Below are 19,860 nucleotides of genomic sequence, written 5' to 3' on the forward strand. Positions count from 1 at the left end.
TTGCCTCTCATACAAACCGCATGTAAAGAATAAATCCCAACCGGCCTTATATCACATAACTGTCCAGTGTGTGTTGGATCAACCATTTCCTATACATTCACATCTTCCACTCCACAGTGCAAGCATGTGTCCTTTTATACATTAGATTTTGAACGTACAGCCCACTATACTCACAAAATCCACCATTTTACTCCGATGGTGTGTCTCATCACATCCAAACCTAATTCGACCACATAAGGCCATTCAAGACCTTCATCAGCTCCTCCTTTCAGCTCACTTCAAGTTCAAATCTCTAAGCATCATTTCCAAGGCCATCCACAACTGAAAACCATACTACTGAGCTAAAAGACCCTTCTTCTGCAGCTGCTCATTCTCACTAACATCATGAAGCTGTGGAAATTGGAGATCCCAGAGTCAAGCAGAGAAACAATAAGCCTTGCATTCTTCACCTATGCACCCAACCTGTGGAATTCACCTCCCTCGATCTGAGACTGGTCGCTTCGCTCTTGAAATTTATTTAAAAACTAAAAACACTCCTTCCTCTTGTCCCACCTCCTGCCTCCCTCTATTCCTGGAATGCTCTCCCCTCCAGCTATCTCTTGTTTTTGTTAATACTTTTGTGCTTACTTTTACTCATGTTACCTCTTCTCAGCTCATGTGAATGCCCACTTGTACTTTTGTAACCAGGATATGTCAGCAAGTATTCCTTGTTGTAAGGAAAGTCCTCCATTGCCCCTCTGGGCTGAGTGTGTGCTATATAACTACCTCAATTATAACAAGGGTTCTCACCTCCAGCCATCGCTGCGCCTCGGTGAAAGCCGGCTCGCAGTTTTCCGTGGGGCTGTCTCTCCACTCCATGGCCGGCGGGACTGGTGCAGGCGCGGGCAGGGGTGGTCAGCGGGCGGGCAGGGTTGGTCAGCGGGCGCGCCGAGACTTTACGCCGCTGCAGAGCTGTTGTCCGAGGTGCCGGCCCTGTCTTTACACCAACGGGATAGGGGTGAAGAGGAAAGCCGAATAGTTGTTGCATTGCATTTCATTTCACGAGCAGCAGCGGGCTGGGCAGTAGGACCCCCACCTCCGGAGCTGCACATCGCTGCCCACGAGCTGGAGAACAGCTTCCTCCCGCCTGGGGAAGAGGAAATGGAGCCCACGAGGCTCTTCTTTGTCACAGCCGGCCCCGCCCACCGTCAGGCACGGGCGCCGGCTCCTCTCTCTCTCTCTTCTTGCGCTGCAAGGCGGGGTGGCACGAAAATTGGCACAAGTGCGGCGTGGGCAGCCGCGGATTAAAAAAAAATAAAAAAAAATGCCGGCAGCACCTACGAGGACGAAAATTGGCACAAGTGCGGCGTGGGCAGCCGCGGATTAAAAAAAAATAAAAAAAAATGGCGGCAGCACCTACGAGGACACGGGGGGGGGGGCGGGAGAGGAACGGACGGCGGGAGGGGGCGGGAGAGGACACAGGGGGCGTGAGGGGGGCGGGAGAGAACACGAACGGCGGGAGGGAGGCGGGAAACGTGCCGGGGAAAAACACTCACGATGCCCAGGACAGCAGCAAGCACGGCCCGGCCGGAGGAGACTCGGGGGCGTTCCCGGCGTCGCGTGACGTCGGCAAAAGCCAAAGAATCTCGGGAACGCCCCCGTGTCTGGTCCGGCATTGATGGACAGGCCCCTCGTCCAATGGCTAGGCTCCATTTATGGAGCTAGCCAATGGGACGGGGGGGCGTGTTCCAGAGTGCTTACTGTACTCAATAGATTTCTCTGGAGGAGGAGCCTAACGGCTCCGTCCCCCAGCGAAACCTAAAAAGGCTGGTTTTGTAGGGGAGCCTTTTGGGGGAGGGGTCCACTTCATTAGCGCTCACCTACCACAATCACTCATATGCAATCACCCCTCCACATCCCTCACCATTCATTCAACATTTCAGCTATATGCTGTCCCTTCATTGCCCCTAAGTAGAGTCCTGGTTATGTTTCTGCAGTTGCACACATCCTCTTCCTATGGTTGCTATCTAACTGTTTTTATATGGGCATGAGCTCTATTTTAATGTCCTGGGTGGTACAAAAATTAGAAAAATCAGATTGGTATTTTCTCAATGCAATGTAAGAAGAAAATACTTTAAGGGTGCTCTACAGCTGCCCTGGTGACCCCTGACTGACATAAACAGAAAGGCCGTATTCAAATGAATTACAATGATTTCTTATAAAATATTTCAGAACCATACTGGGGCCTTTGCAGTATGTTAAACTGTGAACAAATGCATATATTTGTCTGTTGCAATTAAAGGGAGCAACCATTTCTCTGACCCAATAGGTTCTGTGCAGCCTCTTCCCCTCTGAGACAAGCAGTGCTCCAAGGAAGATGCTTTCTGTGAGGAGGAGTGGGATGGGGGTATGTATCTGCTCGTGTAAGGGGCCTGGCAGGCTCAAAGTGAAAGAGAAACAAAAGTTGTTATTTTGTTTCTCTTCACTTCTGGCAGCCCGCATCAGCGCAGAGCAGCTCAAAGCAGGCTGCAAACTGCATCTGCTTTACAGGAGACACACAGCCTGGACAAACAAGCCGAGGAGGCCCCTCTTCATATATATAGACGAGTGGGGCCGTTATGCCACTCAGTAGAGAGCCGAGAAAATGTCCACAAAGACACACCTGGATGGCTGGGGAGATGAAGATGGCGCATCTTGGCTGGCGCTGTGTCCTGGCTAGTGTCCACCATGCCACGCGTTTTGGCCAGTACTTTGTATCATCAGCTGCGATCAGCCTGCAGGCCAGAAACAGACTCTGTCACTGTTTACCATCAAGTAAATAAGGAGTGATGGATGGAATCCTGAATTAATCTCAGCCACTGGTAATTACTCAGGGCCGCATCCTAGCCTAATTGTTTTTAGGTCTCGCCTAGACGAAAGCAAAAGCGAAGCTTTTGCTGTCTATGCGAGACAACTTATGTTGCCGCTTTTCTGGGAATATTGTGGACATCAGACTGTTACGAGCGTCTCCTGCCGGAGATTTGTGCTCGTGGGCGCGCTTTGGCGCCTTGGCTGCTTGTTGCGCTTTCATTCAGGTCTAACGTGCGCGTGTCAGTTTCGCTTTCATTTATGTGAAAACGTGCTCGCACTCTACAGCCCCCGAAGCCACACCGCATGTGAGGATTCCACAACGCGGAAAAGGCTTGAAGGAAACGTGCTGGCACTCACCAGAGAGGTCGGCTCGGGCCCCGCCGAGCAGCAGGAGGCAGGCGGTGATCAGAAGCGGCGGCTCTATGGCGTCTGTCTGACTGCCGGCACGTGCCCCCTTTCAGCCTCCTATACAAAGCGAACGCGGAAAAGGCTTGAAGAAAACGTGCTGGCACTCACCGGAGGGGTCGGCGCGGGCCCCGCCGAGCAGCAGGAGGCAGGCGGTGATCAGAAGCGGCGGCTCCATGGCGTCTGTCTGACTGCCGGCGCGTGCCCCCTTTCAGCCTCCTATACAAAGCGAACGCGGAAAAGGCTTGAAGGAAACGTGCTGGCACTCACCGGAGGGGTCGGCGCGGGCCCCGCCGAGCAGCAGGAGGCAGGCGGTGATCAGAAGCGGCGGCTCCATGGCGTCTGTCTGACTGCCGGCGCGTGCCCCCATTCAGCCTCCTATACAAGCGAACGCGGAAAAGGCTTGAAGGAAACGTGCTGGCACTCACCGGAGGGGTCGGCGCGGGCCCCGCCGAGCAGCAGGAGGCAGGCGGTGATCAGAAGCGGCGGCTCCATGGCATCTGTCTAACTGCCGGCGCGTGCCCCCATTCGGCCTCCTATACAGATGCGTAACATAACAAGGACCAGTGCGTCCCTCCTACGAACTGAGCGAGCGCGTGCATGCCCGCCCCCCGCAGAAAGAGAGTACGGACAAGGACCCGGATCTAATATCAGCTGCGCACGACCCCAGCCTGAGAACAGCGAGCAGACCAGGGCCTTGGAAGTAGAAGGACAAGGGCCGCGGGGCCGCCTTCGCTCGTGTATCGCTTTGTGTGAGCACAGAGGCAGTCTACGCTGCAAGGTAACAGTGAGTATTCCCAATATTCGGCGTTGCTTTGGGGGTGCCCAGACACTCGTCTCCCAAGCTCGGGTGTCTTTTCGCCGCAGCTCAGGGCACTGCTTACACTTTTTATTTTCAGTGCGCACTTTGATTTTTTTCAGCAGCCCTGCATCCCTGTGCTATGGCAGTAGCCGCCGCATACACCGTGACATGTGCAGAGACGGCGCCACACCGTGACATGTGCAGAGACGGCGCCAGGTCCACACTCACAATCTCCTCACTGCAAAGGGTATCATTTTTTATTTAGTTATTTCTTTAATGCGTTTTTATATAGCGCAGACTTTACCCGAAGGCGTCAGAATGCTTCACAATAGGAACAGAACTGATACTTGTATTACTACTCGCTACTACTTTTCCTTGGTGAACACGTCGCCAAAAGCGCATGCCTTTGAAAAGAATCCCACACTTCCCAGTCCCTCCACTGTGCTCTGACAGTGATCGTAAGATAGCTCAGCGGGCTGTGCGCCTGCCAGGGTAATCCAAGTCAGAGATTGTTGGATTTCCAGCTGGCTCTGCTCAGCAGCTCAGACTTCCAGTCTTCACAGGTACCTGAAATGGTAATGCATTATTAGCAAGCACTTGAGCCCACTTTAGTTTGTTGTGATTTAGCCGTGCATGAATAGTGATGGCGTGCAGAATGTGCGTGTTGGTGCTACGAACAGTGCACGGCCCCTGCCTGCTTGGAGTATCACAGCGCCTCCTCTTGGCCATAGGCAGGCTCTTGTGTCGTGATGTTTGTTACATTTCCGTTGGGCAAGCGAGGTGAACATGAAGGACAGGCTGTTCGCTCACGGGGCACTCCCCACCAACTGCTTAGAACTCTACAGAGGAGCTGTGCAAGTGGAAAGCAGTTCGAACGGTGTGCTCTTGTGCAAAGGAAGAAATGCTCCGACAGCCCGTGTCTGGAAGGCCATTAGGACAGGGGCGGAGTCAGACACTTGTCAGGCGAATCCCTGGTGCCTTGTATCAGAACTCCCACGCAGATGCCAACAGTTATTGCCGAAGCCTTGGTGAAGAAAGGGTGTGCCCCAGTGGCAGACTAAGTTCAAGTCTGCGATCGCTCTCCTTTTCTCTCTCTGTGTTTCTCTCTCTCTCTGACTGTCACTCTCTTTTTCTTTTCTATCTCCACTTTTGTTTCTCTTTTTGTCCCTCTATAGTTTCTCTATCTCTTTAGCCCCTCCACTGTCCCCTCGCTTTCTTTCTCTCTCTCTTGCCCCTTCTCACCATTTTATCTAACTCTCTCTCTTGATCTTTCTATTACTCACAACCTCTCTTTCTTGCTAGCTCTTCTCCATTCCTCTTTCTAAATCTCTGCCCTCTCCTTTCTCCCATCCGCACAAACAAACCGATGCGCTAAAGGCCAATAAATTAGATTTATTAAGATGTACTTGCATTTTCTTTAATTCGACAGAATCTAGCCTATGAGCTCCTCATTTACATAAAGTACAAGCGCCGGATTTTATTCGACTGGAAAACTGTTATGGCAGCGGGTTTCAGTGGACATAAATCAAATGCAATAATGTTGTTGCAGTTTTGTCCTGCTTGAGCGGACTTTGAAGCAGAGTTAAAAGTATTATGCCTCACAAACTGCACTGCCTAGCAGTGGCTGCGCCTCCTACATTTGAATGACAGGTTTGCGAAATTACGTGATATTCCCCTTGATAAGGAGGAGTCAGGTTGGGCAAAGTACTGTGAATGAAAGAAATCGACTCATGAGTGAGGCTTTGTTATTATTTATTGCTACCATAAACTTTTGAAAAATGTCAAAAACATATTCTGTGACGAACGCTGGACCGGTATTAGCTACAATAGAATTTAACACAAGTTAGTGCACCCGGAACCAATCCAGTGTGACACGCCAGTTACCAGGACGTGCTGGAGGTCTTATGAACCTTGTAGATGGATCTGGAAGTCTGCACAGAGATGGACCATTGACAAGGGTAAGTGTTGGTTGCATTAGCATAACTCCAATTCTCTCTCTTCCCCTCTCTCTCTCTCGCTCTTCCCCTCCCTCTCTCTCTCTCTCTTCCCCTCCCCCCCCTCTCTCTCTCTCTCTCTCTCTCTCTCTCTCTCTCTCTCTCTCTCTCTCCCCCCCTCCCTCCCTCTCTCTCTCTCTCTCTCTCTCTCTCTCTTTCTCCTCCCCCCCCTCTCTCTCTCTCTCTCTCTCCTCCCCTCCCCCCCAGCACGGAATACAGTACAACTGTGATCACAAAATTCTTATGCACCCTGCAACGCAGGGGATTTACAGGAATCCAAACATCAGCGTAAAGTACTCGAACAACGATGACGTCTGTCTTATAAATGTCACAAAAAGATGTTAATATTTCAATTCTGTTCTTGGATTTTCGTGAAAATACAACACATATTGCATTACAAAAGCTATAGGTGTCACATTTGTGAAAGTTAAAACTATTGGCATTGTAAATGACAAAGCTATTAATTTCGGTATTTTTAAAACCAACGCATAAATAAAAAATGTCATTTACAATACCATTAGCTCAAACTTTCCTAATGCGAGACCTATTGCATTGCAAATGCTTGTTTGTACACCCTGCCACCTCAGATTAGACCCAGCCACTTGCAAATCAGCCTTGTGCTGCTCCAGTAGGAACAGTCGAGTTCGAATTGTCAAGCCAGGCCCTCAAGCCAGGCCCTCTCTGAGCAGGAACACAAGCAATAGAAGACCAATTTTGCTCTTCAATCAGGTGCAGTTTGGTTACAATGGCACAGTGTGCATGGAGCTGAGCCCATGTCTTGGCATACCCGTTGCTCTGAGGGCATCGGGCATCGCACTGATGAAAACAAAAAAGTGACAACTGGAATGTTTGAATTAATGTCAGCCACTGGTAATTACTCAGCGCAGCATCCCATTTCATCATTTTTCTGCCCTCCATGCCACCTCAGATTAAACTCAGCCCTCTTGGGGATTTCCCCTTACCACTGGTCATCATTTTCCAACATTCACTCAACATAGAGCAGGATGCAAAGTTGCTGCACAGTATTGTGTGAACAGGAGAGAGCTGGCGCTCCCTCTGCTAGCGCAGGCACCCTTACACTATTGCCTGCCTGTTTAGGTGAAGGAGGAGACACGTTTCTGCACAAAAATAATCCAGGAAGGCATATTCTTTTTACGTGTAATGCAGAAAGCATCAGGCATACAAAGAGGAAGTAATGTAGAGAAATATGCATATTTCCCCTGTTACTCCTCTATATGGAACTTGTCCTGATTTCAGGCAGTTTCAGCTTTACAAACTGTAGTTAATTCTGATTTGCTGAAATCCATGGATGGCGCAGGAGCGATCATCCTCCAGCCATGGAACGCATACCACTAAGAAATGTAACATAACACAGTGCGAGTTACTGGATTGCGTTACATTGCTTTACAAAGCTATTCAATGCCATGCAAATCAGGCCTTGCATTGATTTTTAAATCTCAAATACGCCTTTGCATTGCCCTGCGATACCTTGCACGTTGCAAGACCGATGCAAAGGCTTAATAAATCCGGGTCCACCTCTGGTTGCACTGCATCTCTCTTAATTATGGAGCACTGCCTTTCGTGAATGAAGAGAACTTGGAACTGGAAAAACAAGTGGGTTAGTGTATTACAGTGAAAGCAGACATGGATGTGGGTTCTTTGTCTCGACTTTCAGAACTGGTTTTGGGTGGTTCTTCTTTCAAGTGTAATCTCCAAATTGTTGTCTAGACACAGCCTTTGTGTAAAGCAATGTTCTTTACAGCAGGATAATCTCCAGACTGAAGTGCCCACAATAGAGTTACAAAGAGATGTTAATTCTTTGAACCAGGCTATAAACAGCCTCATTGAGCAGCAGCGGCTCCTTCACTAAGGCGTGGGAGCGTCCCCTCACTGTTCTATAGGAATAATAAGATGATAATAATGCAACGTTATTATCATTTTATTTTCCCTACTGCAGTGGCTCAGAATCCTGAGGGGCAGGTTGGGGCGGGCTGAGCAAGCACGGGGAGGAGTGGTGGCACTCTCTAAGTTTGCATGACAGTTTGACTGCCATTCCTGGGCCGGTCAATCAGTCATGCTCACTTTGCATGTTCCACACCAGTCTATAATTCACAGCCTGGTGGGGAACATGCACAGTATACCTATCCCCATCTGAGTGCCATTCCACGGTGCTTAGACCAATCACGATGCGGCTGTCATGGTGACAGCAGCGCTATGATTGGCTTAGGAGTTTTCTGGGATCCCGGGTGCGTTTTTGGGGGCTTTTTGTGTGTTTTTTTTTTTACCTACATCATCCCCCATCCTCACCGCCTCACCAACCCTGTCTGGTAGCAACTGCTACTGACACTGAGCAGTGATCAAGAAAAATTAAAAGGCAGGCCACACCAAAAGGACCTTTCTCACTCTTCACAAAAGAAACTGGGAAAATACAGTCCCTCCCTTCACTGCCACCATCTACCAAATGGCAGTCCTTAAAAAAACAGCCTCTCTCAGCAAATAGACCTAATAGAATTTCTAAAGACCCCCTAGTTCCTTTTTCCTGGCTTGGGTGTGAACGTCTCTTCCCAATAGCAGGGCTGGAGATGCCTTTTATTCCATCAGGCGTTTCCCCTGGTGGGATGGAGGCAGGTTTTGAAAGCCTGGGGATGCTCCTCGTTCCTCTATCACGTTCTCAGCTCCCCAATGGGGCTTTCAAAAGGATACCCACAGGCCTCCATTATTCTGGTTTACTCTCATACTTCCAATACATGTACCACGCAGACGCACAACAAATAACTGGGATGTTAGCACTAGAATCTCTGTCAGTGCATAGAAGTGAAACTTTATGCAAGTAGGCCAGTAGTCCGCCACTGGCGTGTGATGATGATGATACTACTTGTAGTGCTCAATGCTACTTAGAAAAGTGTCCGAGCACATACCAAAAGATCTGCCCTCGGACTTGAAGGACGCTAACTCTGCACAATAGCCTTGAGCTTTTTTAAAAACTTTGCAGCATTGCTTAGAGATCGAAGCTCCAATGGAAGCTTATTCTATGCTACTGTAGCTTGGTAGGCCAGAGATGTACCTCCTGCCTTGGCGCAGTGAATTTGGGGGATGGTTGGTGGCAATTGTTTGCCGACCTCAAATATTTATGAGGATTTTAGAAACTAAACCTTGCTTTGAGATAGACCACACCTGACTGGTACAGGGCCCTATGTACTAGTACCAGAGCTTTAAACAGAATTCTTTTTTTGGATGGGGAGTCTGTGAAGGTCTCACAACTGTGGAAACATTCAAGTTTTGATTGGCAGATTCAACAATACACGAGCAGCTGCGTTTTGGACCACTTGGAGCCTACTCAGTTGTTGTTCTGGTAGTCCAAGATACAAGGCACTGCCATAATCCAGTCTCGAGGCTCACAGGCCTGAATCACCAATGTTTTTGCTGAAAGTGACAAAAAGTGTAGACATTTTCTCACGGAGCGTCACACCCCGACGCACATGCCAGCTACTGATGAAATTTGACATTTGAAAGACAGACTATCATCCAGTGACACTGATAAAAAGGTCTGGTCAGAACTACTGATTCACAAAACATAGTACGCTATCACCACCTCTGTACATACTAAATCCATGACAGAGACAGTAGGCTGCTGTCAATCAAATGAGGACATGCTTTGTGCACCCCTTCAGGTCACAAGACAATCCCAGGACTTCACGCATGTTGAGAGAGATGTCTACGCCTCTACATGCATCTTCCAGCTTCATTGAAAAGGATGTGAATTCACGGCCAGGCATACAACTTCTCCATTACAATGACTGATTCAAGGAGTAGGGGATCAAGGGGAGCAGCACAGGCAGGAAAAGGGATATAGCATGCTTTCTGTCAATCATTTTTTATATAGTGTGGTTTATAATCCTTCCTTTCGCAATAATTCTATGTCTGTTTGCTAACATTCAAACAATGGCAGGAATATGACAAATCACAAGTCATTGCACCCAAGCTACTATCTGCAGCTTTTTCCCTATATCTTACTATTGACTGCAGACCTAAGTCTTCAGTCTCATGGCAAAAAAATCACAAAAAAGCCCAGTGCCAACTCCATCCATTCTGAAAACTAAAAAGTGTTTTTCTTCAAAAACAGTTGCGACTCTAGTAAAGGCCATTCTATGAAGTTTACTCACAGTAATGTTGGCCCCTCTTAAGACCAGACTATGGGACATATATGCAAAGAGACTGCACCACCCGAACGTCACTGTTTTTGATGTTCTGGTGGTGCAATGCTCTGTACCATATTTACAAAGCGGCGATAAGCCACTTTGCATGACTTAACTCCGCTTTGATGGTACCCTTCACGCAGACACGGCATGCAATGGGTGTTACTGAGGGTGTTCCATCGCATTGCTTTTTGACACTGCCCCAGATTTACAGGGATGTGTAAATCTGAGGCTGCGCCAAAATCTAACGCCATGCAAAAGCAGGCGTTAGATTGGTGCACCAAGGAGGAATGATTTTATTTCTCCTTGTTTTTGCTTTATTTATGGGTGCTGCATTCTGCAGCACACCTAGAAAGAGAAAAACATCATTAATTATTGTTTTGTGCCGGAAGGGACACCTTACTGCACATGAACTATGGTGCAAGGGTGTCTTTGTTGGTGCTACCCAGCGATTTTTAGTGCTGGTGAAAACACAGGGGTGCGCCGTATTCTTGTAAATATGGCATATCCATGCATTTTTAGAAGTGACACAGCACAGCACTGCAAAATTTGCTGCATACCGCCCTTCGCCATTTCCTTGAACATATACCCCTATGCGTGGTGAATTGACTGATAAAAGAAAGCAAAAAGAAGTATTTCTTGCCTCCTACAGAGGACACAGAGAGCTAAAAAGGCCAAAATCATCACTGAGGCATTGTTGGTTGTGACCTCAACATTGTGGAAACCCTTCCATAAGACATCTGACTTTCCACCTCCCACAAAGATTTCAGAAAAGTCTTGAAAAAGCATTAGTTTAAAACGCATTGATCGACGTGATGAGACTATATCCCTTGGTCACTTCCACCATCCCTTTCCCTATGCAAAATTGCCTTTCTTCCTTTTACTTATATCAGGATAGTCAGCCTATTGTTAATTAATGTCCTGTGTCCTCTTTTGTATATGACTGCTCCCTTTGGAGCACTTTTACACCTCAAATGTAGGCCACAGTTTAGAAATAAATAAATATTTATGCATTCCAGAACGTCTCCACCATATTTCCAAGGGCACTAGATAGAAGACAGCTGATGTGTCACATTATCTGCTCATTCGATATGATGCATTCCTTAAGGTCTCCACCATATTTCCAAGTTCATGAGATAGAAGACAGCTGATTTATGGCATCATCTGATTTGTGGCATCATCTGCTCATTCCATAGAATTAATTCCTTAAGGTCTCCACCATATTTACAAGGGCACTAAAGAGCAGACAGCTGATATGTGGCATTATCTGCTCATTCCTTAGGATCCATTCATTAAGGTCTCCACCATATTTCCCAGTTCACGAGATAGAAGACATCTGATTTGTGGCATCATCTGATTTGTGGCATCATTTGCTCATTTCACAATATTTCCAAGGGCACTAGATCATCTGCTCAATCCACCATATTTCCAAGGGTGATACATAGAAGACAGCTGATATGTAGCATTATCTGCTCATTCCATATGATGCATTTCTTAAGGTCTCCACCATATTTCTAAGTTCATGAGGTAGAAGACAGCTGATATGTGGCAACATCTGCTCATTCTATAAGATTAATTCCTTAAGGTCTCCACCATATTTCCATGTTCACCAGATAGAAGGCAGCTGATTTGTGGCATTATCTGCTCATTCCATGTGATGCATTCCTTAAGGTCTCCACCATATTTCCAAGGGCACTACATAGAAGACAGCTGATGTATGGCAACGTCTGCTCATTCCATAGGATTCATTCATTAATGTCTCCACCATATTTCCAAGGGAACTGGATAGAAGACAGTTGATTTGTGGCATTATCTGCTCATTCCATATGATGCAGTCCTTAAGGTCCCCACCATATTTCCGAGGGCATTAGATAGAAGTAGCTGATATGTGGCATTATCTGCTCATTCCATATGATGAATTCCTTAAGGTACCCACCATATTTCCAAGGGCACTAGATAGAAGATAGCTGAATTGTGGCATCATATTCTCATTCCATAGGATACATTCCTTAAGGTCTCCACCATATTTAGTAAGGGAACTGGATAGAAGACCGCTGATTTGTGGTATTATCTGCTCATTCTTTAGGATGTATTCATTAAGGTTGCTGCCATATTTCCGAGGGCACTCGATAGAAGGCAGCTGATATGTGGCATTATCTGCTCATTCCATATGATGAATTCCTTAAGGTACCCACCATATTTCCAAGGGCACTAGATAGAAGATAGCTGAATTGTGGCATCATATTCTCATTCCATAGGATACATTCCTTAAGGTTTCCACCATATTTCCAAGGGAACTGGATAGAAGACCGCTGATTTGTGGTATTATCTGCTCATTCTTTAGGATGTATTCATTAAGGTTGCTGCCATATTTCCGAGGGCACTCGATAGAAGGCAGCTGATATGTGGCATTATCTGCTCATTCCATATGATGAATTCCTTAAGGTCCCCACAATATTTCCAAGGGCACTAGATAGAAGGCAGATAATTTGTGGCATCATATTCTCATTCCATAGGATACATTCCTTAAGGTCTCCACCATATTTCCAAGGGAACTGGTTAGAAGACCGCTGATTTGTGGTATTATCTGCTCATTCTTTAGGATGCATTCATTAAGATCGCCACCATATTTCCATTTTCACTAGATAGCAGGCAGCTGATTTATGGCATTATCTGCTCATTCCACAGGTCTGTGATTCTGACACGAAGCTGGATAGTCGGGCAACTATGGAGCTAGTGAAAGTTCTGGAGTCCAACCAGCAGTATGGTGCTGTGGCAGGAGACGTGAGGATCCTGAACCTCTCTGACTCAGCCCTCAGCTTTATGAGCAGCCTGAGATACTGGATGGCCTTCAACGTGGAGCGTGCGTGCCAGTCCTATTTCAACTGTGTCTCCTGCATCAGTGGTCCCATTGGTGAGCCGGTGGGTCCTGTGGGAATGGCCGGCGATGGGCGTGGAAGTCAGTCCTAAGACATCAGGGGAAGGGGTGGACATGAGAAATTATATGTAGAAAGGCGTTGGCCTAAGTGACTCCATTTTCTTGTGTTATCCCTCACTTATGACATAGGCATTGGTGTGCTGTGCAATGATGTAATTTAGTTTCCATTTCCGCTTTTGGTTGCAGTGTTGAATGTTTATATGTGGTGCTAGTGGACAGGAAGGGGTGTGGGCTCATTGTCTGAGAGATGTACCTAACAATAAGCCTGTGTAAGAGAAGGCCCTAGGACCCCAAATGATCAGTACATCTGCCCTCTCAGTAGAATTCCCCAAGATCTGATAGGAAGGATGAGGTGTCATTTTTAACTGCAGTGCCTGGACCAAGAGACATAGAGCTCACAGCAGTGGGGTCAGGAGATCCATCCAGTAAGGAGAGTAAGGAATCAGAGAACCCTCCAATAAGTAAACAGGGGGATGGGGCAACAGCAAGCGAGAGAGACAAAGAGAGAGAGGAAAGAGAAAAAAGAGAGTTTCAAAGCAATTTGAGGACGTCATATCCTTCAAGATATGGGTAGCAGGAGCTCAATCCAATGGAGGGGCCTGATATCCACTCAGAGCATAATAGTAAGTCAGTAGACACAGATGGTAATAGACTCAGCACACAGCAATCAGATCCCAGAGACAACGCCTAGTCCGGGAGAAAGGAGGTGGTCACCTCAATGTGGCTGCCACAGAGATGTTCAGAGAGTTGAGCGATGAGTTCCTCCTCTCTGCCCACATGTTAACAATGTTTCCTTTCAACCCTCCATTGCAGGTTTATACCGCAACAACCTTCTCCAGCTCTTCTTAGAGTCCTGGTACGACCAGGTGTTCCTGGGCACCCGCTGCACCTTCGGAGATGACAGGCACCTGACCAACCGGATGCTGAGCCTGGGCTATGGCACTAAGTATGTCACCAGTGGGAGGGCACTTTATATTTGCACTCATGTAAGAGGGAGAATGTCCAGGCTGATTGGTGGGTGAGTATGAGGCTTGAGTCACAATGTTGCCTGTAGGTTCATGTTTAGAGGCTGGAGGAATAAGATGCAACTAGCGAGGTGGGTGTTTCCTACTCCACATTGTTCATTCCCGGAGAGAGTCCTGGCTTTGAAAGGGTCCAGATTGTGGCAAAGAGGGCAGAGGGCATATGTTATACATGATCCCCAGGGGTTAGCCCATTCCCTTCCCCATGCCATTAAATGAAATTACTCTGTACCTAGTTTTGAGTCAGCGTAGAGGACAAGGCTAGGAGAACAGCCCTCCATAGGTCTTCATGAGGGCCACAAACACACTGGGTGGGCCAGACTGCTGGCCAGGTACCAGACCATATGTGCTCAATACACTTCTCATGTGTAACCCATTATATGAATGTGGACAGCAGAGTGCATTCCTCCATCATTGCCGACAGACTTGCACTGTCTGAATAAAGATAGTCCCCATATTTCCCTGGTATGTGGGCCTCTGGGGATAAGGATGCTAAAGGGGCAAGTGACACAGTAGCCTAGAAAGTCTCATAGGAGAAAAAAACAGGAGGTGTGCAGCTATGGTCCACAATCAATAATTTTCCAATACAGGAGTTATGGCATACAATTGGTAAGTCTGTGTTCCTTTGTGGGGAGTCGCGAAACAAACTTCAGCAGTCCCTGACCTGCCTAAACATCAATTGAAGGTGCTTCGATTGGTTGGGTTGTGTGGGGCGACCACCATACTTGGGGCACACTGGACACCATAGATCCATGCTTGGGCCCTCCTGGTGACCAATGCATGATGCTCTTCTCTAGGTTTCTTTCTAGCATAGACATGAAGCTACACCCTGGCCCATCACCCTCATTTCACAAGGGGGCCTGGATGCATCATGGTCTGCACTGAATATCCTTGTTTCCTCACTGGTTTTTCAGGGGTACAAGCTTGTCTAGAAGCCTTACACTTTCCTCCAAAGTCAGTCCACATCCATCACTCTCTCACTTATCATTACTAATACCTAGTGATAAAAAATCTGCCGGTGTCTCTCACGAATTCGCTTTAAATTGAAATACTACCACAGAAAGATGTACATCCATCTGCAAGGATGTCTGGGGATAGCATAGTGAAGAATTTTCAGGCTGACTCCCACGAAGAGGTTGTCACTATTTGTTATTTTAGAATTGTGAATATTTAACGTTTTGCATTTGCCAGATATATTTTTCAAATGTGCCCCCCCCACCATCTCACGGGGTAGGTCTCCCATGCCCCCTTCCTCTTCCAAAATACTGCTTGTCTAAGCTGCATAGTGAATGCTGCTATATAAAGCTTAATGCCCCTGTAGCGCTCTACTCTGTCACCATCTTGTCTCGTCAGGTCTATTTGATGAGACTTCGAGAGGCAACAAAGACAGCACTCTAGGGACAAGGTCAGACAATATGCAGACTGTCTATAACAGTACTGGGGCAGAACGATACTGATGATTTAGCACCTCAGAAGAGTGAGGACAGGGGCCAGAGGGCACTTGATAATAACTTTCTGAAGGATACATCTGCCAGTGGATTCCTCACCTTGTCAATATCCCCTGCGCAGCAGCCATTAGGAATTTTTTGTAGCTCTCCATGCAGGCGAGGTCATGGACGACGTCACTGAGGGTACGACACCGCTCGTGACCCCGCTGACGTCACTGGATCCATAATAGGGCCTCGTCGGCGTGATGACGTCAGTTCCCTTTTTTCTGCGCCGTCGAAGCCAACGGTTTCTTTGGGACTCTCCGTAGTAACTTTGTATTTCTTGCTGTTTTCCTCTGTTTCTCTTGTTTCTCTCGAAAATGTCTGCGAGGAAATGTGGTTTTAAGCCATGCAGGGAGTGCGGTAAGCAGATGTCCATCACTGACCCGCACGAAGATTGCGTGTGGTGCTTGTCTTCCTACCATGATGTCGATGGATGTCCATGCTGCAGGAAGATGAACCCGAAGGCATCGAAAGAGAGAGAGGAAGAAGAATTCCTCAAGGAATCGATCTGAAAAAGAAGCGGCGCCGAGATCGACCTCGCCTCGACGTCACAGAAGGGATCATGTCTCTCCTTCATTGTCGAATCCAGTCTCTCCAGAGAAGTCAGCCTCACCCGAAGTCTCTCCGCGTCGATCACCGACGCCGGGTCCAGCTCCGGTTTTGGTCCATTCTCCGGATCCGAATGAAGATCATCCTGTGCCGGAAGAACAGGAGCAACCAAAAGATGTTCCGATGTCGGTGCTGGCTGGCCCAAATCCAGGAACACCGGCTTCGGAGACAGTACCAGGAGCTTACCCTCCATTCCCTGCTCCAGGGCAAGACCCATCGCATTACCTTCATGCCATGTATGGTGTCTTCGCAAGAGCAATGTAGCCCTCTGGTGCACCTGCGGGTCCCATCGGTCCATTAGCCTTCAATTTGGGGGCTCCTCAGGCCTATGCCCAGGCCCCCTTCATGCCGTTCCTCCCGGCGGCTCCGTCTTGGAATTTCCCGGCGCCGAAGACTACGACGCCATTTGCATCTTCACCGGCGCCGTCTGTTCGGCCTCGTTTGGCGCAAGCGGCGCAATCGGATCGGTGCACGATGCCGGTCCCGAATCCGACGGAGTCAGTTATGGATCCTTCGGCGTCTGTTAAAAGGATTCGCTCCAGGAGAGAGGCTCAGAGGGTTTTAGAAGAGGAGCGTTATCATGAGGAAGTTGAAGAAGGTGAGCTGCTTGATTCAGAAGACTATTTTGATGAATTGAGGGAGGCCAGTGGACTGGACATTTCACCTGAATGGGAGTTTTCACCTGATTCCGAGGCACCATCAAAAGATGTCGCCCCCTATCATGTGGTTGTAAGAAAAGCGGCTGAATTGTTAGACATTCAACTCCCTACCAGTGAGTTCAAGTCAAATTTGTTAACGGAGGTTCTTCATTCGCCTTCTTCAGTTGTTGAGCCTCTCTTGCCTTTCAATGAGGCAATTCTTTAACCTGTTATAGAGGTCTGGCGAAAACCTAATTCTGCGCCTGCAGTTTCAAGATCTATTGCACGAAGATATAGAGTGGCTCCTGGCGATCCGGAGTTTTTATCTTCTCATCCGTCTCCTGAGAGCCTAGTGGTTCAGGCTGCATGCTCAAAGAGATCTTCGGGAGCTTTCCCTCATGTTCCAGCTGACAGGGAATCTAAAAGAATTGACCAGTCTGCCTAGAAAGTATTTTCCTCGGCAAGCATGGCGTTGAAATCTGCGAATGCTACCTGTTTAATCGGGAGGTACATTCATGCTTTGATGGATTCTTCTATCCAGTTGCTGCCTAAACTGAATGAGGAAGATAGGAAAAACTTTCAGGAAGTTTTGAACGATACCCAGGCTGCTGCCTGTCAAGTCATTCAGAGCGGCTTGGACACGGCTGACTCGGTGGCAAGGATTATGGGTTCTGCAGTGGCTATGAGAAGAGGTGCATGGTTGAAATCGACAGACTTTTCAATAGATGTGCAGGCTACTTTGATGGATTTACCATTTGATGGTTCAGGACTCTTTGGTAAAAAAGCTGACGCTGCCCTCAAGAGGTTTAAAGAAAGCAAGGCCACAGCAAAATCACTTGGCTTGCAAGTGAAATCTAGAGGCTCCTTTCGTAGATACAGAGGATTTGGGAAGTCATCCTTTCGTTCCAATGGCCAGTCTCGTCAGTGGAGGCTTCATCCAGAGGAGATACGTTACGTCTTTCGGACGTGGGGAACTCCTCAGGTGGACCTGTTCGCCACTCACGAGAACGCTCACTGCCCGTCATTCTACAGTCTCCAGTTTCCGATGCAGGGAGCTTTGGGTGATGCGTTTCAGTTGTGTTGAGACTCGCAACTCCTTTTTTCCCATACCCTTGATTCCTCAGGTTCTGAGGAAGATTCGGCAAGACCGGGCCCAAGTCATATTGATCGCCCCGGATTGGCCAAGAAGGGTGTGGTACACAGATCATATCTGCCTCTCCTCGTGCCCGCCGCTCCGTCTCCCTCTCAGGGCAGACCTCTACTCTCAGATGGAGGGGCAGGTTCTACACACCCACCTCCAGAGCTTACACCTTTATGCCTGGAGATTGAACGGGGCAACCTGAATTCTTTTTCTCTCCCGCCTGACGTGGTGGATGTTATTCTTTATGCCAGGCGGCTTTCCACCAAGTCAATTTATTCTTATAGATGGTCTAAATTTGTTTCATGGTGTGGAGAGAAATCTATTGACCTATTAAGAGCTTGTTTGTCCAATATTCTTCAATTTGCTCTTTCTTTGGCCCAGCAGGGGTTTTGCTGTGGCTACTGTAAAAGGTTATTTATCGGCCTTGTCGGCATTCCTTTTATTTGCCGAACCAGCCGTCTTTGTTTAAGTCACCTATTGTGTTACGTTTTCTTAAGGGTCTTACCAACAAATTCCCTCCTACTCCTTTTATTGTGCCTCAATGGGACTTAAATCTTGTGTTAACCTACTTGATGGGTTCACCCTTTGAACCTTTGCACAAGTGTCCCATGAGACTGCTGTCTTTCAAGACTGTTTTTCTTGTTGCAATTACCTCGGCAAGGAGGGTAAGTGAGCTTCAAGCTCTGAGTTCGAAACACCAATTCTTGACCATTCTTGCTGAAAGAATGGTTCTCAGGACCAGGGCTGCTTTTCTGCCTAAGGTGGTAACTCCCTTCCATCTGGGGCAGTCCATTACCCTTCCTACCTTCTATCCTCCCCCTCACCCTTCCAACTAGGAGGAGTTGCTTCACCGTCTCGACCCTAAGAGGGCGGTGAGCTTTTATCTCGATAGGACTAAAGACTATCGTGTGGACGACCAGCTTTTTGTTGGATTTGCTGACTGCAGGAAAGGAAGAGCGGTGCACAAGCGCACACTTTCAAGATGGATTATCTTGTGTATTAAGATCTGCTACGCACTGGCTGGTAAGGAACCTCTAGAGGGTATAAGAGCTCACTCTACTAGAGCAAAGTCTTCTTCATCTGCTTTGTCTAGGGGTGTTCCTGTAGAAGACATTTGCAGAGCGGCAACCTGGGCCTCCCTCCACACTTTCGCGAAGCATTACTGCTTAGATTCCGAAGTGAGGAGGGACGGCCACTTTGCGTATTTTGTCCTTCAAGATTTTCTGGTATAGAAGGGTGGACATCCTCTTCCGGGAGTTGGGACTGCTGTGGGAATCTATTCACAAGGTGAGGAATCCACTGGCAGATTTATCCATCAGAAGAACAAGTTACTTACCTTCGGTAATGCTTTTTCTGGTGGAAACAGTATCTGCCTGTGGATTCCTCACTGACCCACCCGCCTCCCCTTTGTCCACTCTTCTATACCTGCAAGTATTTATGTTGTATTTTCCAATGGAAATGTTTAATTATGTTTACCCTTTGAGTTGTCTTCACACTATGTGTGTTGGTTCAAATACTGTGTACTGTGTATATTACGCTTGTTTATGTCAGTCCATCCGTGTGCCTCGGGGGCACGGAAAAAAAGGGGAGGCACTGACGTCATCACGCCGACGAGGCCCTATTATGGATCCAGTGACGTTAGCGGGGTAGCGAGCGGAGTTGTACCCTCTGTGACGTCGTCCATGACCTCGCCCGCGTGGAGAGCTACAAAAAATTCAGAATGGCTGCTGCGCAGGGGATATTCACAAGTTGAGGAATCCACAGGCATATACTGTATCCACCAGAAAAAGCGTTAG

General features: G+C 47.8%; 1 protein-coding gene across 1 annotated transcript in view; it reads left to right on the forward strand.

Moving 5' to 3' along the window:
* LOC147701072 (hyaluronan synthase 1-like) overlaps positions 1 to 19,860 on the forward strand; it is a 130,482-nt gene that overhangs the window by 68,677 nt on the left and 41,945 nt on the right. Inside the window, exons 3-4 of the mRNA XM_086929301.1 lie at positions 12,915 to 13,140; positions 13,978 to 14,110. Of these exons, the coding sequence (XP_086785427.1) occupies positions 12,915 to 13,140; positions 13,978 to 14,110 (359 nt within the window). The remainder of the gene's footprint in view (positions 1 to 12,914; positions 13,141 to 13,977; positions 14,111 to 19,860) is intronic.

Source organism: Lissotriton vulgaris, chromosome 7 (genome assembly GCF_964263255.1).
Source record: "Lissotriton vulgaris chromosome 7, aLisVul1.2, whole genome shotgun sequence".
Lineage (NCBI taxonomy): Eukaryota > Metazoa > Chordata > Amphibia > Caudata > Salamandridae > Lissotriton > Lissotriton vulgaris.